General features: G+C 36.4%; 2 protein-coding genes across 7 annotated transcripts in view; both read left to right on the top strand.

Moving 5' to 3' along the window:
* The window catches only part of ARL13B (ADP ribosylation factor like GTPase 13B), a 69,619-nt gene extending 67,396 nt beyond the window's left edge, over positions 1–2,223 (top strand). For 3 of the 4 annotated variants that reach the window (XM_058731678.1, XM_058731676.1, XM_058731679.1), the window contains one exon: positions 154–2,223. In XM_058731678.1, coding sequence (XP_058587661.1) covers positions 154–230 — 77 coding nt within the window. In that variant the 3' untranslated portion in view covers positions 231–2,223. The remainder of the gene's footprint in view (positions 1–153) is intronic. The other variant, XM_058731677.1, reaches the window with a different exon arrangement.
* Positions 2,224–7,144: 4,921 nt separating this feature from the next.
* Positions 7,145–17,085, top strand: part of NSUN3 (NOP2/Sun RNA methyltransferase 3) — a 60,195-nt gene continuing 50,254 nt past the window's right edge. Inside the window, exons 1-2 of one of the 3 annotated variants that reach the window (XR_009262225.1) lie at positions 7,145–7,424; positions 8,197–8,306. Coding sequence is in view for 2 of the 3 variants with exons in the window: in XM_058731673.1 (XP_058587656.1) it covers positions 7,413–7,424; positions 8,197–8,306 (122 nt within the window). In the remaining variant the exon portion in view is untranslated. The remainder of the gene's footprint in view (positions 7,425–8,196; positions 8,307–17,085) is intronic. The other 2 variants (XM_058731675.1, XM_058731673.1) reach the window with 2 other exon arrangements.

Below are 17,085 nucleotides of genomic sequence, written 5' to 3'. Positions count from 1 at the left end.
TTTTTTTTTCCTCTATTCTCCTCACCTGTTGTTGCTCCTGCCAAGTCAGAGTGCTCTACTCTTTTAAAGTGTTGGTTGGTAAATAATGAATTGTATCAAAAATTTTGATTTACCACATTTGTTTTATATTTTTGGTATCCCTTCTTTTCTTAGATTTCTATGGGAAGCCACTGCCTCCCCTGTCTGCGCGACAGAGGCCTAACAGTGATGCTCATGATGTGGTTTCATAACCGAGTCATGTGATGAGCTTTTTAAAGATCTGCAAGATCAACTACAAGACCTTCCTTCTCAAAGAAGAAAAACCCTAAGCATTGATGACTGGGGCAAGATAACCATAGTGATTTCAGCGAGATAATAGCCAAAGACCTGGCTGATATGACAATTATCCATGTTATTCATGGTTTAAAAAAAAGGAAGGAAAATGACCAATAGATGGGATGAGCATTTGAATCAAGTTAGCAGGAGTTACTGTTGACTCTGGTTTTTACAGTCCTGCTCATGGGCATATTCCTGAAGGAAAACCTCTTCAGAAAAAGAGCCAATGGACTCTGCACACTTTCTTTACTATATGTTTAATAGTCTTTATTATTGTATCCTAAACATTTTTTGTAAGATACATGTGCATGGAAGGGGAACTCTTGGGAATTTATAACCTAAGTTTTTAACTTTTTATATTTTTCTAAAACTTATAAGAATTTTAATTATTATGATATTGACTGTGCACTTTTCTATAGATGCTTTGTTTAAATTGTGTCTGGAAATGGAGTTGATTTACTTGACAAACATGAACTACACAAACAGGACATATTTATATGGTTTAAGGTATATTTCATAATAGTATTGTTCTTGAAGTGTACATTCTAATTTTACCTAATTTTAAAATAATGCCTTTTAAAAATAGATTCTTAGATCTTTACTCTACCAAATTATATTATTTGAAAACACTACCCAAGGAGAGTTCAATTTTTTTGCCATTTGCTTTTTTTTTGTTTTTTTGGTTTTTTTTTTGGTGATTATCACAATAAATCAAGGAGACTTGAAATACTTTTTTGACCTATATGCTTTTTAAATGAATAAAAATGTTATGTGAGATATTATTAAAATTCCTAATGAACACCTCTTTTATAAGATAGACCTTTTCAGACCAGGATGCTCCTTGTCCCCCCCTCATTCTATCAGAAGCTTCAATCACTCTTTTAGGTTATTCTAATTGTTTTGTGCCTTGGAACTAAAGGCAGAAAGACTGAAAAAGCCACTGTAAGTACAGAGACTTGTGTTTTATAACCAGGAAATGCTTGGGAACTAATCAATAAGAATAAAAATGTTGGCTTAAAATTACTAAATAATTCCAAAATAATTTCTCAATTTAAAATAATAGCACTTTTCTTGCAGTTAAAAATGGCATCTGTAGAATTCTCTACTTGTCTGGCATTTAGACAAGCTTTTAGAAATATACTTTGAGTAATAGATTCATAATGTTGCATTTAATTGAAAGTGTACGTTTATATCAAGGTGAAAATGCAATATGAAAATACAATATGAATCCTTATCACCTTGTTAAAATTGGTAAGTTGGGTAGCTTGTACTGACAACAGACATATACTAGTATCTAACAATAATAAGAGTAAGTAGGTCTAAGGCAGTTTAATATGGTTATTTACTTTAAAAGTTTAACTTTGGAGCATCATATTTTAGTCATATTTTATAACAACCTAAATTTGATAAATGGCTGAAATGTAAGGAAAAGCAACACAAGAAGGCAGAATGTAAATTTTGAATTGGATTTTAGAGAAAAACTTGTTTGTACATCTTTTTGGCTCCTTTTTGTAACATTTACATTTAGTCATTTTTAAAAAAAAAACTGAACTTTTACTTTTGCCATCTTATAAATTTTCATCTAGTTTGAGAATAAATAAAGGTTAAATTTTTTTGTTTCCTACCAGTGATTACTGTAGTGTACAGTAATTACTGAGTTCATTTATTAGAAATGAATAAAAATGATTTTGAAATTAAATATATGATAAAGTGAAATAAATGTTTTATATCTCTCTCTCAAAAAAGTAATTTGTATTCTTAAAGCATTCTAAAAATATTTTAAAAGAAGTTTTGTAAATCCATGTTGCTTTTAACAAGTAAATGCCTATTTTGTTATATGCTGTATTTTTATTCATAATCATCATGAATTATGACATTTTCACACAATAAAAATAATTTATATCAGTATCCTGCTTTGCTTTTCATTTGATAAATTTAAATGATTTCTTTTTGGTAATAAAATAGAAAAAGATTTTTCGAATATGACTTTTGGAAGAAATTTTAAGTCAATAGATTAAAATAATGATATTTATATGGAACCTTTTTTCTGCACACAAGTTTTTATGTTTGTAGAAAAGAATATTGTCATTTTAAAGGCAGTTAAAAATAACATCATATCACTTTATGATTCTAGATGATCCAATGTCTGTATTTTGTTAAAGCTGCTACTGATCCAAAGATAATATTTTTACTTATTTCAAAAATAATTACTTACTGCATAATTCTTTATGCAAAAGGCATACATAACATATATCCAATATCATAAGTGATTCTAACTATGACACTATGATAGCAGCACTAGAAAAAAATGTTCCAAAACATTAATAATGAATTTTTTTAGAGTTATTGGTTGTGTGTTTTCCTCAATTTTTCAGACTAATTTTTAAAATTTTGCTTACTTTTATCATGGGAGAATCAAACTTACAATTTTGTAAAAATTAAGTGCCATGTTTTCTGCAAGCTTAAAATTAAATGGCCTTTTAAGTGTCAAATGAAAGACTTAATATATAAAATTTATTTTGAATAGCCCAGAAACATAGAATGTGCCATTATATTTGCAGCTGATCTCTTACCAAGTATTCTTTTACTAGGACAATATTTTATTTTATTTGATACTTAGTTCTATGTGCTATGTCTTTCATATTATTCAATTTCTCCTGTTCTGCACTAATCTAATACTTCTAGGTGTCAAAAGCTTATCAAAAATGAAACTGCTTATATAAATAAAGCTGTCGCTTATAAACTTTATTATCCTTGGCTTTAAATACTTAAGTTTTCTCTATGTTGAGTAGACTTTGCAAGTGAGATTCTGCTAATACTATTTATCAAGAAAATATTCCATCTGATCCAAAAAACAGATTCAGATATTTTAAGACTTACTTTAAAGTATGATTATAAATTATCAAAATAACAATAATGCATTGGCTTTGTGGACACACTAATGGAAGCCTTTTGCAGGGGGAGAGGGGAGATAGGAAATCAGAAATGAATTGCCTTTATTTTTACTTAATTTTTTAAATGTTTATTTTTGAGAGAGAGAGTGCATGTGCACGTGAGGGAGAGGCAGAGAGAGGGAGAGAGAATCCCAAGCAGGCTCCTTGCTGTCAGCTCAGAGCTAGAGGAGGAGAGACTTGATCTCAGAACCACCGTGAGATCAGGACCTGATCCAAAATCAAGAGTTGGTCACTCAACCATGTAAACCACCCAGGTGGCCCAGAAATGAATTTCCTTTCATGAAGGAAAGCTGTTTATAATTGAAGGAAAAATAGGAATATAATTATTTGCTTGTTTAGAGCCTGAGTTGTAAATTCTTTCTGTGTGCTGATGAGGAAACAGAATTTATGATCTAGGTAAATGAGTAAGTGGTCTCCATATTTTTATGACACCTCTTTTCCAGTAAATATTTAAGTTATTGTATTTGGTAGATCTGCCATAACATGTATCGAAGGCTTGGTGGATCAAACGACAGAAATTAATTTTCTCACAGTTCTGAAGTCTGAAAGTCCAAGATCAGTCTGGAACCTTGTTGGCAGGATTGGTTTCTTCTGAAACTTAACTCCTTGGCTTATAGATGGCCTCCTTTTCCCTGTTTCTTCACATGGTCTCTATACTGTGTGTGTTTATTCTTAGCATCTCAGCCTGTTTAAATTTCCTCTTTTTATAAAGATACCAGTCAGATTATATTAGGACCCACCCTAAAGGCCTCTTTTAACTTACTCACCTCTGGAAAGAGTATTTCTAAATAGTCACATTCTGAGGTACTGGGGCTTAGGGCTTCAACATACGAATTTTGAAGGGATAAGTTTCAGCTCCTAACAGTTATATACATGTTTGGCTGTACTTTGTACAAGTACCTCTCCCTAATTTTTTTTAAGTTTTTATAAAGTTAAATAAAAATACAAGTTATATTTACTTCCCAGTCCCAGTGGATTGTACATACCACTTTGGGGACCAAAATAATAAAATGAGAGTCTCTGCTAATTAGCTACTCTCCTGAGGTGAAATTTCAAGATTGCCTCTAACTATGCTTTGTTCTCTTGCTTTGATTGTGAATTTCTCTGTTTTGTTTTTCTGCCATTCATTGTAAGGAGCTAATGGTCTTTTGGTATTAGATCATTTTACTGGAAAGCCTGTCTTTACCTTTTTGACACACAAACCTCTCTACAAACATGAGGGTTTGGAGAAATGTTTTATGTAAATATGAAAATTCATAAAACATACAGAAGCCTATAAAGTATACCTATGCTGAAACACTTTTTTAAAATCTTTATTTGTTTTTGAGAGAGAGACAGAGAGAGACAGAGCCTGAGCGGGGAGAGCAGAGAGAGTGAGACACAGAATCCAAAGCAGGCTCCAGGCTCTGAGCTCGATGTGGGGCTCGAAGTCAGGAGCTGTGAGATCATGACCTGAGCCGAAATCAGCCGCTCAATCGACTGGACCACCCAGATGCCCACTGAAACAGTTCTTATATCAAATGGCTTTGTGATAAAATTGCTTAGATATGTAAAAATTCCTTTCCTGCCCAGTGTAGGTCCTTATTAAGTTGCTTTATTCTTTAGTAATAATAATAAAATATATAATTGCTGGTATTTGTGTCAGCTCAATTTGTTATATCTGCAGTGATTTAAAACAAGTCTGCTAACAGTTTCTATTTTTAAAATTCAGTGTGGAGCTTTGTTTATTCTTCAGTAGCTATTTGGTGTGAGATAGGGGAAGTCCACTAACATTCTCATGATACATTAATGTTGATTCTAGATAGAGTAATGGGTTAAATATTAAATATCAAACTGTAAAGAAAAAAAAAAGAGAGGAAGAAACAAATAATAGCTTGCCTCTGTGAGAAGAAATTTCCAAGCCAAAAAGCAATGGAATCAATTACAAAATCAATTGCATAAAACTTTAAAGTATTTCCACATTTAAAGTCAAAGGATTGTAAGAAAAAATGGGAAAGTACTTGAAAATGTGATATGGTTAACACTCTAATATAAATAAAAATAGCACTCAGGCATCTATAGGTAAGTGGACATGAGGTGATATTTACAAAAGAAATATAATAACTAATGAGATATGAAGACCTCAAATTAAGGACATAATAAAAAAATTTATAAGGCTATCAGACATGCAAAGAAACATGAACAAAACTGTTGATACATAGTAAGGGGGTAGCTAGTGTAGTAACGTCCATACCTTGGAATACTGTGCAACTTTTAGAAATGATGTATATGAAGAATTTTTAATATAAGAAAATGCTTATAAAAACAGAGGATACATTATACATATTGTTTGATAAACCTTGAAAATGCAGGGGCGCCTGGGTGGCTCAGTTGGTTAAGCATCCGACTTTGGCTCATGTCATGATCTCGCGGTTTGTGAGTTCCAGCCCCGTGTTGGGCTCTGCTGACAGCTCAGAGCCTGGAGTCTGCTTTGGATTCTGTGTCTCCCTCTCTCTCTGCCCCTCCCCTGCTCATGCTCTGTCTCTCTCTGTCTCAAAAATAAAAAACGTTTAAAAAAATTTTTTTTAATGCATAAAATTAGAGGAATACACCAATATAACAATAGTGATGATCTCTAATGGCATCATGCCCATTTTTCATTCTCATAGGCTTTTGTTTTTACATTTTCTTCGGTAATCATTAGCTTACTTAATATCAGAAAATAGAAACATGCTAAAAAAGTAAAAATATAATAGAACCAATATGACCTCTTTCTAAGCGTTACACATCCCCTTTCCCTAATAGAAATAAAGTATATGATTTCTACTACCTCCTTAAAAGTCTTGACAATGTCTACTTTGCAAATATACTACCACATTAATTCATTAAATGCAGGATTCTGTAATGAGCACAGAAAAAATATAAAATCTCAAATACAGAGGCTGAAAGGTAGACTAATGACTTTTCCCTACACAACAAACTGCATTTAATCACTTGGCTCAATACTATAATTTTGTTTTGCACCAAATCTAAATGTATTTTTAGAATATGAATTCATATGCATTATTAGATTTAAAAGGGGGGATGTGTAAGTAAGTAAATATATTAAGCTTCTAATCACATTAGAGGTGATAAAAATTTTCATTTTACACTGTGCTAGGATTTATACTTGTGATATATGCCTATACTGACATTTTGAGCATCAAAGGTCTCAAAATGATGGTGCTCATTAGATACCAGGGACCATATGAAGCCCTGATTTCCTGATGAATTGTTGATTGCTGTTACAAGGGAGCAACTGAATAGTAACACTAAAAGAGCAAATAAACTGGGTGTAAAACCTTCCTCAGAACCAGTAACACTGCCCCTAGTAAAAGTGGGTGGGAGGCTAGTGTGTCGGGTCATCTTGGTCTTGAGGCATTTGGTATCAGAACGTGATGATAACACTCTCGAAGATCATGAGAGTGAAGAGAATACATAGCAGCAGCTAACATTTGGGCATTTACTGTTTCCTCCTCTTTGTGCTAAATGCTTTACCGTATTTCAGTTAATAATTTAACCCTCCCTGTTAAAAGAGATTATCCCAATTGACCATCTCGAGGAAATAGGTGCCTTAATTTCTTCATCATATCCATCCCTTTTACCCTGAGTTCTGAATATCTGAGCTAAGTGAGAAGGTCATCAAACTTGGTAGATTAATGCAGTAACTAGCTTAGCTCCTGAGAACATTTTTCAACAATGATCATTACACAAATCCTAACAGTAACAAAGACACCTTTTCCTTTTCTTTCTTTCGTCTTTTTTTTTTTTTTTTTTTTTTTTAAACTGAGCGGCAAGCACACAGCAATCCGTTTATTGTGAAAGGTTCAACTTGAAGCTCTGGGCTCTCAAGGCTCCGCCCCAGGATCTAGCCACGCCCCTGGGAGTAAGTAAGGCCTTTACCTGCCTCCCGAGGAAGGAACTTCGCGCGTGCCTCTCGCGGGATCTTTTTGGCGAGATTTCTATAACGCAGGCAAAGCAGTATCTCGCGGGAAGTTGAACCGGAAAAGTGAGGGTTGGAAGCGAATGCGGGTGAAGCTCGTGCGTGAGGCTGTGCTTTTGGTTTCCTGGAGGTTTTGGATGCTGGATGGTTAGACCTCTTGTTTGGCATCTCCCAGCGGGATAATGTTGACCCGGGTGAGGGCTGGGACCCAGCTGGGCGCCTCGGCGAGGGTGGGGGTCGGGATGGGGGGACTTCGCGAGCTGTTGGTTTCTCTGGCTTCACTGTCCAAAGCCTTATAATGATGCTGAATGCTCTGATGCCTTCTCGTGAGCGTTCTCAGTCGTTTTCTCCCAAGACTCCCCTGCACCCCAAGTAACTTGTCTGCAATCCAGTCTTCAAACTTTATGACCTACACCCCTCAGCTTTGAACACAATGCAAGCTCCTCAAGGGCTGAGACTATCACTGTTCTGTCCTGGGAGCTTAGAACGATGTTACGTACCAAGCCCTCGATTAAGTTTGGATGAGTAAGTGAAATCCAATTGCAAGGAAGTTTCCACAGGAATCGAGTGACTTTTTTTCCCCCCCTGAAATAAGCTCTTTTATTTTAGAACACTTTTACGAAAGTTGCAAAGATAATACAGACTTCCATATGCTTTTCACCCAGTTTCCCCTAATGTTAACACCTAGATTGGCTTCTTTAAGTTAATTTTGTTCCTTTAACACAGCTTCTGTTAATGCCACTAATTCTTTAACCTTTGTTTTCCATTTGAGCAATAATTATTTGAAGACACCCTCCTTCTTCATAAATAGAATGTCATAATACAGTTTTGTTGCATTTGAGGTACTGCTCCCTTGCAAGAACTAGTAATTATTTTAAAACATGTTCTTAAGAAAATAACTGTGTTAATTTGAAGTTGAATAAATTTGTAATATTAGATTGTGTCAGCAACGTTTTCTTGTTATAGCTGAAAACAAAATCAGAGAGGAAGCTTGCAAAACAAATTTGCAAAGTTGTATTGGATCATTTTGAAAAACAGTATTCCAAAGAACTTGGAGATGCCTGGAATACAATAAGGTTAGTGTAATATATCTCTTGATGCCTATGATAGAACACAAATAAACCCTTTGGGGGGGGTGCTGTGAGGATAAGGGGTGAAAGAATCTAAACCTGGCTTTCTTTTTCCTACAGGGGCTAGAGAAGGAAAGAACTAGGAAGAGATAGATAGAATCGTAGGAAAATGGAAAGGGGAGAAAGAAAACTTTGTAGTGATAGTAAGAAAAAAAATTGTTATGCCCTTGCTTGAGCAACTGTTTTGATCTTTGAAACAGGAATGCCCACCAGTTTGACAAAATTAATTCTGTAGCAGAAAAATCTGAAAACTTTGTCTGGCTTCTGAATTCAGAAGAAACAACCTATTTACAGCTAGCACTGCTCTGTCTTAGCTAGAGTGACTTTATTTGATAATCCTATGTCTTCCCCGTGTCCATGTCTGGCTATGTTTTGAACACACGTGCACACACACACATACACAGATTCTTTAAATGTATTACGGAAAACAAACATTTCATGGATAGAAGTTTGATTTGTGTGTTTAGTGAGTTTTACCTTTGGTCAGAGTGTTACTCCATGGCTTCTTTACATTGAGTTCTTATATAGTATATCCCGTGCTCTGTGGTGTACAAAGCGCAAGACAGTCTCCGTGTCTAATTTGCTTGCAGTCTGGTGTTCATAGTTTATAAATTACTAATTCCGCAAATATCCTGATAGAAATAGGCAGGAGTACCTTGTCTTATTTAACAGAGCCTGAGGGTGCCAGCAAAGGCCTGAGGAGAAGCCAGGCCTTGGGACTTCACAGGAGTTACCTCAGCAAAAGGAACCAGGCAGTTTAGCCTGAAAGAAGATCCGCTAGTTCTGAAGCCAGGGGCAAAAGCTCAACACGTTTTGCTCAGGGAAAAGAAGAAGTTCTGTGGCTGTAAACAATGGAATTTGGTTGCATTGTTGTCTTAATCTCTTGTTGGATCAACTCAGTAACAATTTCTCATTTACAAACGATAGCTTTAAGCGTTTTTTAAAACAGATTACACAGTGACTGATGGTAAAGTCTGAGGCTGTTCTGAGACCATTTTAGGACAGATTACGCTGTTTTAGAAACTTGTAAATGCTAGAATATGAAAAAGTCGTTGATAATTGTGGTTTTTATTTCAAAAGTAGATTTTAAATGGGTGTCTTCTGGCACAGAGAAAGAGGAAAGAACGAGAGTGAAGTGCAATAAATTCATTATGTTTTTGGTGTGCAAAGTTACTTAACGTACTATATCCAAATAACCATACACCTACTGTTATGTTTATTATGTACCAGATGATATTGACTCTGTGTGATCCTTAGAACAAAGCTCTGAGGTTTCCCGTTTCCCACCTGATAAAACCAGAGCAGGGATTTGTGTCCAGTCTTTCTGGTTCAAGAACTCCCACTGCTAATCCCTATTTGCACACCTGGGGTGTAATTAGGCATATATGGATGATTTAAAAAAAAAAAAAAAAAAGATTTTGAAAGGTATATTGTTTTCAGACTATAGTAGTCTGGCTCCTCCTACCCTGTAATGAGTTATTTTTCTATTTAATGTGCTCAGACAGATTTATAAATTATTGTTTGACCCTAAACAAAATGAGCAATGAACCTCAAATCCATCTAATTAGCTGTGCTTCTGCTTCATCTGTCTTTTTATTGGGTTTTCATGGTAATTTAAGTTTTGCATAAATGTGCTAAATTTGCCATGGGCAAAATAAAGGCTGAGTTTAGAAAATGCTCTGAGCATGGAAGATGGCATGGGGAAATAAAAACAAATATTTTTGGTTTCTTTAACTTTTATTTGGAAGACATGGTATCATGCTTTCAGAGTCTGTTTACTTCCAGGGAAAGGTGAGTGCATTTTTGTCCTCTGCCTAGAAATTTACTCAACATTTTTTGTTTCCTTTCTTATCTAACAGATTTAGATAGTGGGGAAGATTTAATATTTATTTAAATTTTATTGTTTTGTAATAGCTTTTTTTTTTTTTTTTTAAACAAGTCACCCTTTGAGAATCCTTTAAAGTTGTTTACAGTGTGTTCAAGTTTTGCTCTGTTTGTTGCCTACATGTTACCCTTCAGGTAAGCCCATTCATGGTAGGACTTTAAACTTCCCTCAATATGCTGCCATCTCAAGCTTTGCGGTCCTCCACAAACTTTGTTCCGTAGTCCTCAGTATATTCTGGTGACTTCACTTAGTTTCATACTAGGCAATCTCAAAAGCGTGTTATTTTTCCCTTCCAAATCTGTGTTGTCATTTGCTGCTTGCATATCTTATCTCAACTGAAGGTGTCACCATTAATATGTTTATTCTCCTCCTCCACACCTTCAAGGTAAAGAATGAACCTGAATCAAAAATAAGTTTGGCATTTGCCCTCAGCTCTTTGGAGGTTATCTGTAAGCCCTTGGAATGTCCCGCCTGAGAGTGTCTTTGTATACCCAGGGGACTAGGCCACACTGGAAAGTCTAACTGTGGTTTATGGTGGTGGCTGTGGGCCATGGTATCAGCTCGCCCTCTGACCTGCGACCTCCAGAGGAGCTGGAGACTAACGATTAGCCAATTGATCATGTTTGTGTAACTGAACCCCAGTAAAATCTAGACTCCAAGGCTCGGGTGAGCCTTCCTACTTGGCAGTACAGCATATTGACACATGTTGTTGCAGGGAAAAGTTGTCCTTGTCCGTGATTCCCCTGGAAAGGACAACCGAAACCTTCACGCTTTGATCTTTCCTGCGCTCTACACCACGTGTCTCTTACCTGGACTGACTTTAATCCGTCTTGGGGGCTCCCAAACTATGTACTCCCATACACCACTACCCTGCCTCCATCAAAATTTAAATGCCCAGCTTTTGCTTCTTCCTGAGAAATTTCTTAATTTGGATTTCATTTTTATCCCCTCTATTACTGTTTAGTTAGGCCTTCATCATTTCTTACTTGGCATATTACATTAGCTTCTTTCCATAGTCTCCTACCTTTAGTATTTATCTGTTGGCTTGTTAGCAGCTGCTTTATGGCACGATACTCCAGGCAATATTCTAATCACTTTTCAAATACTAACATAATCCTCTGTACAGCCTTCTGAGGTAGTTATTACTATTGACATTTTACAGATAGGAAAGCTGAGACAGATAGAGGTTACTTAACTTGCCCAGTAATACACAGCTCACGTTTGAAAGAGCCTTGGGAGTTAGTTTTACCCTCTGTGTGGTGCTGCTTCTCATTGCCATCGTGTGCCATTGGGCCACCCCTGGAGTACACGCCTCCTCTGCTCCCCTGCTGTCAGCAGCATTCTGTTTGTACTAAATACATTCTCCTGGTAGACAGGCTCCTTCATCCCTTTGGGATCGGATATGCTATTCCCTCTGCAAGGAATGACACTCTCCTTTTTCCCTCTGTACAGTGGTTAAAGTATGGGTTTCAATCCTACCTCTGCATCTTGTAGCATATGACCTAGGTGAGTTACTTAACATCCCTGCCTCACTATCCTAATGTGTAAAATAGGATCTATCTCGAATAATTATTTGGGAAGATAAAATGATTTCATATACATACACAGTGCTTAGAATATTATTTGACAAACTGTAAACCCTCAATACGTGATAGCATTATTTTTATTACTATTACTGTTATTACCCGGTCCTCCATCAGGCTGTCTCATATACCCTTGACAAAATTAGTTCTGCCTTTGTGTTTCCATTGCATTTTGTTGATAGAGCTATTATAATTCTTTGAAGATTGTATTGTCATAATTTATTAAGTTGTCTCCCAACAAGGGAGGGTCTTGAAGAACCAATACCTTGAGACTTGAGCAATTCATCTACTTACTCACAATTTAGTGTTTAATAAACCAGGCATTGTGCTAAGTATTGGGATACAAAGATGGATTTTATATATATATATATATGCATATATGTATGTGTGTGTGTGTGTGTGTGTATATATATATATATATATATATATATATATAAAATACGGGTGAATGAATGAAATATATATGTATATTCATTCTGCCTTCAAATATATATGAGGAGAGGATTACTTGGAAATCTTTACATGAACTTTGGAAATTTTGTGTGTGCTTTGTAAAAAGCAAAACAAAAGAGCCTCAGTTAAGTCTGGCATGTCTGTAAAATATATATGTTTTTTTATTTAGACACTCTTCTCATTAATCCAGAGTTCACATAATTCACATATGGGGGAAAAGGTATTATATAAGCAGATTCCATTACCAGAATCTGTGAAGGGAATAGAGTGGGATGGTTGGGGAAAACAGAAATGAACTAGTGTCTGTATTTCTTATTTTGTTCCTTATGTTGGCTTTACACAAATATTCAACTTTAATTTGTGCAAATTCCTGTGAAGTAATAACTTTTAGCCCCTTTAAAATTCGGAAGTTAGAAAGTACCAATTTTAATGGCCAATTCAGGCCTGTGATTTTAAAATCCATGCCTTTTCCTCTACCGCATGTGCTGCTGTGAAGGGTCTGGAGTCCCAGCCCTGGGAGTATGTGCACACATCTCCTGATACAAGGGAGTAGATATGCAGCATTTTCATCCTTTTGCTGGTCTTTACCAGAAACACAAACCTTCACTCAGGACTTCCTATCTGAGGTACTGTAGATAACAAATATGGACCTAGATTACCCTTCTATGAGAGATACTAAGGAAACAATGGCAAGAAACAGTAGGTGGTCAGTTCATCATTAGAATCTCTGAAGAATAAAAATAAAAGTCTCAAGCATACTTAGGTGCTCTTAAATGAATCCATGAATTCATTCATTTCTAAACCAGACTTTTAAAATGATTGAATGACCACCTTCTAGTGGATACCAATAGTAATAAAACAAAAGGGTTTTTTTTTTTTATGTTTAAAAATATTCCTTTATTTTTAGAGAGAGCATACGTGCATGTGGGGTGGGGGTGGGAGGGGCAGAGAGTAGGAGAGAGAATCCCAAGCAGGCTCTGCACTGTCAGAGCCTGAATGGGGCTCATCTTAGGAACCGTGAGATCATCGCCTGAGCTGAAATCAAGAATCTGGTGCTTAACTGACTGAGCCACCCAGCCTCCCCATAAAAGGGATTTTAATTTTTTGACCATAAAAATTTAATTGATTTTGTAATTGGCAGGGTTATGCTAATTTTGCTTAGCAATACCTAGATAAAATGATTTTTCATCCTCATCATTAGGTAGGAAGGTAGAGTGGAGGATAGAACAGTAAGAAGAACTCACAAAAAAATTGAATGAAAATAATATCAATGTATAAATCAAATAATTATAAAATAATACATTATATAATTTTTCAAGGGATATTTGGGCACAGGCAAGTTACAGCAATCAACTTCTAGATTCTCAGTTTTCATGTATGCTCTTTCAGAAAACCAGTTTCCTTATGTGCCTAAGAGAGTATTTACTCTCCTTTCAAAACCTGCCTTTCTGTTACTGTCTTTCTCCCACTTTACAAAAAAAAGACACACTTTAACCATCCTGACTCTTGCACATTGCATTTTTCCAGGGTGTCAACACCTCCACATGCCAGAGGCTGTTGGAATGTCATTGTAAGGGTTTAGAAAGTAAATGACTAATGACTAACAAATCTTTGACAGGTCACGTGGTTTCCAAGGTTTGCTTTTAACAAAAGTAAGGAGCTCCAATTGAGTTGTCAATTAACAGATCATTTAAAGTATTTTTGAAGATAGGTCATTAAATAATTTGGGAAAATTACTCAGGAAGAAATACAAGTCAAAAGGGGAGATACTGCTATAGGAAACATTAAGTTCCCACCCATTTATGTAAGTGAAGTTTTTTTATCAACCTTTGTGAAAACAAAATAGGAATAAAACTGATTTGAACCCTGACTCAGTATAGCACTAGGTAATATTCATCTCTGGATGTATGGGGGCAGGTGAAGCTCATTTCATTGAGATCCATTTCCTATCACTTTTCCTTTCTTTAAAAAAATTTTTTTTAAGTTTATTTATTTAGAGAGAGCATGAGTGGGGTAGCATCAGAGAAAGAGGAAGAGAATTCCAAGCAGGCCCCATGCTGTCAGTGCCAGAGCCCCATGCAGGGCTCATAAACCGTGAGACTATGATCTGAATCGAGATCCAGAGTCGGATGCTTAACCAACTGAGCCACCCAGACACCCCTCACCTTTTCTTTTTATGTTTAATTATTATGAAATCAGTAATAGGTTATTTTCATCAATTTTGTAATGACAGCTCTAACAAGTTTCCATTTTAACAGAGATTTAGGCCACAAGGAAAACAAATTTAGTATATATACACTTTGTGTGTGTGTGTGTGTGTGTGTGTGTAGCAGAGAAGTACAATAAGGCAATAAAAGATTTCAAGCACGAAAATGTATTAGGATAAAGTGATATGGGGAAATAGAATGTAAATAGAAAAAGGAGCTGTAAAATTTTCACCTGTTTAAGAAGAGTCAGTCCATGAATTTTTAAATGGACAATGATGGGTTTCAAAATCACTCTGGTATTTAGGTTCCATTGGATACATTTTAAAAAGTGGTATAATTTATATTTTAAAATGTCAATTTTTATAGTATGCTGGAAATTACATTCTTAAACATGTGGTGAAGATTTTGATGTCAACTTAAAGTGTGCCAGAGGGTACATAGTTTTTTTCAAAATGGTGTCAGTTGGAGGTACGAGCAAAACATTTGCAGGTCACTCATCTTGTGGGTCCCAGTTCATCTGGCTGCTGATGTACTTGAATTTGTCATTGAAGACCGGTAAGTGGAACAGCTTCAGACTCCTCATGAATCTTGAGAGTGGAGACTGTCTTCGTGAGTCCTCTAATGTACACCCCCTCCACTGTCTGATGGGTTACTTGCCCATCCAGTCAGAGCTTTGGACTTGAGTAGCCATTGGCATGCCAGCCTCAGGGGCATCATCCTGCCATCACAAGCACTGGAGAATTGTTTGTGTGTGTGTGTGTGCGTGCACGTGTGTGTATGTGTGCGCACGCATATGCCCATGCTGGAGGGAGGAACGCCACTGGTAGCTGGGTGCAGGGGGAGCTGAGATCTACATTAATAGGCAGTTTTGTTTTCTCAGGGCTAGGAAGCACCAGCCTGAGTAGCCCCTTCATCAAGTGGTCACCTGTCGGGTCCTCAGGGCAGTGTGCGTCAGGCTGTTCCCCAGTGTTAGAAGTGATGGCAGGCCAGGGCGCTGACACTAAGTGAGGGTTAGGTGCAAATTCTCTGTCTCTCCCTGTGGTATGCCACTAATGCTACAGTACCAGATCTCACACTATGTCAGCCAGATTTTTGAACCAGGTACTTCTGGTTAGTAGTGATGTAGCTTTGGTTAAGTTGCCGAATTTCTGAAAGTTTTAGTTGCCTAAGTTCTAAAATGGGTATCATAGCTCCTCTTCACCGTAGTGATAGTTACATGGGGTAAGCATGCAAAATGCATATTGTAAGTATATAATCAGTATTTTTATTATTAGTATCAGGGTGAGGTGGAGCAGGTTAGTTGGGTTGTGGGTAGAAAGGCTTCCCTGGGGAGAGAAATCCTAAACCACCCCCCTCAGCAGAGAGTAGGGGAGTCAACCAGGCTACAGGTGGGTCATTGTAGGTCAGAGGAAGGGTCATTCCAGGCAGAGGGAGCAGTTTATCCTGAGACCAGTAAAGGCTAAAGACAACATGTTCCAGGAACTTCAAGTAGTTCAGTAGGGCAGGGTATATGTTAGGAGGAATCAGAATATTTATTTATTTTTAAACTTGTTTTATTTTTTATTTTTTTAAAATTTGCATCCAAATCAGTTAGCATACCTGATTTCAGGAGTAGATTCCTTAGTGCCCCTTACCCATTTAGCCCATCCCCTCTCCCACAACCCCTCCAGTAACCCTCAGTTTGTCCTCCATATTTATGAGTCTCTTCTGTTTTGTCCCCCTCCCTGCTTTTATATTATTTTTGTTTCCCTTCCATTATGTTCATCTGTTTTCTCTTAAAGTCCTCATATGAGTAAAGTCATATGATTTTTGTCTTGCTCTAATTTCACTTAGCATAATACCCTCCAGTTCCATCCATGTAGTTGCAAATGGCAAGATTTCATTCTTTTTGACTGCTGAATAATACTCCACTATGTATGTATGTATGTATGTATGTATGTATGTATGTATGTATATACATATACACATGTATATGTGTATATATGTATGTATCTATGTTTATATATACACACACACACACACACACACACACATATACATATATATACCATGTCTTCTTTATCCATTCATCCATCGATGGACGTTTGGGCTCTTTCCATAATTTGGCTATTGTTGATAGTGATGCTATAAACATTAGGGTACATGTGTCCCTTCGAAACAGCATACCTGTATCCCTTGGATAAATGCCTAGTAGTGCAATTGCTGGGTTGTAGGGTAGTTCTGTTTTTAGAAGGAACCTCCATACTGTTCCAGAGTGGCTGACCAGCTTGCATTCCCAAGAAAATTTGTTTAAGCAAGTTCTTGTTTTATCTAGTTGTTAAAGAATGAGGACAATTTCTGAAGATTTCCTGCCTCATCCTGCCGTAAGTGTGTGTTTTTAAATCCAGTGAGGCTGTCTTCCCAAAGTCCTTCAATAACTTCCCATCACATACAGGATAAAATTTTAAAACTTTATCATCTTATACTTGACCCATACAATCTTCCATAAACCACACTAGACTTTTTTTTTTTTAATGTTTATTCATCTTTGAGAGAGTGGGAGTGGGGAAGGAGCAGAGAAAGAGAGGGACAGAGGACCCGAAGCGGATTCTGCGCTG

This window comes from Neofelis nebulosa, chromosome 5, assembly GCF_028018385.1.
Source record: "Neofelis nebulosa isolate mNeoNeb1 chromosome 5, mNeoNeb1.pri, whole genome shotgun sequence".
Taxonomy (NCBI): Eukaryota; Metazoa; Chordata; class Mammalia; order Carnivora; family Felidae; genus Neofelis; species Neofelis nebulosa.
The sequence above is the reverse complement of the archived record's forward strand: the minus strand, read 5'-3'. Positions and strand labels throughout refer to the sequence as shown.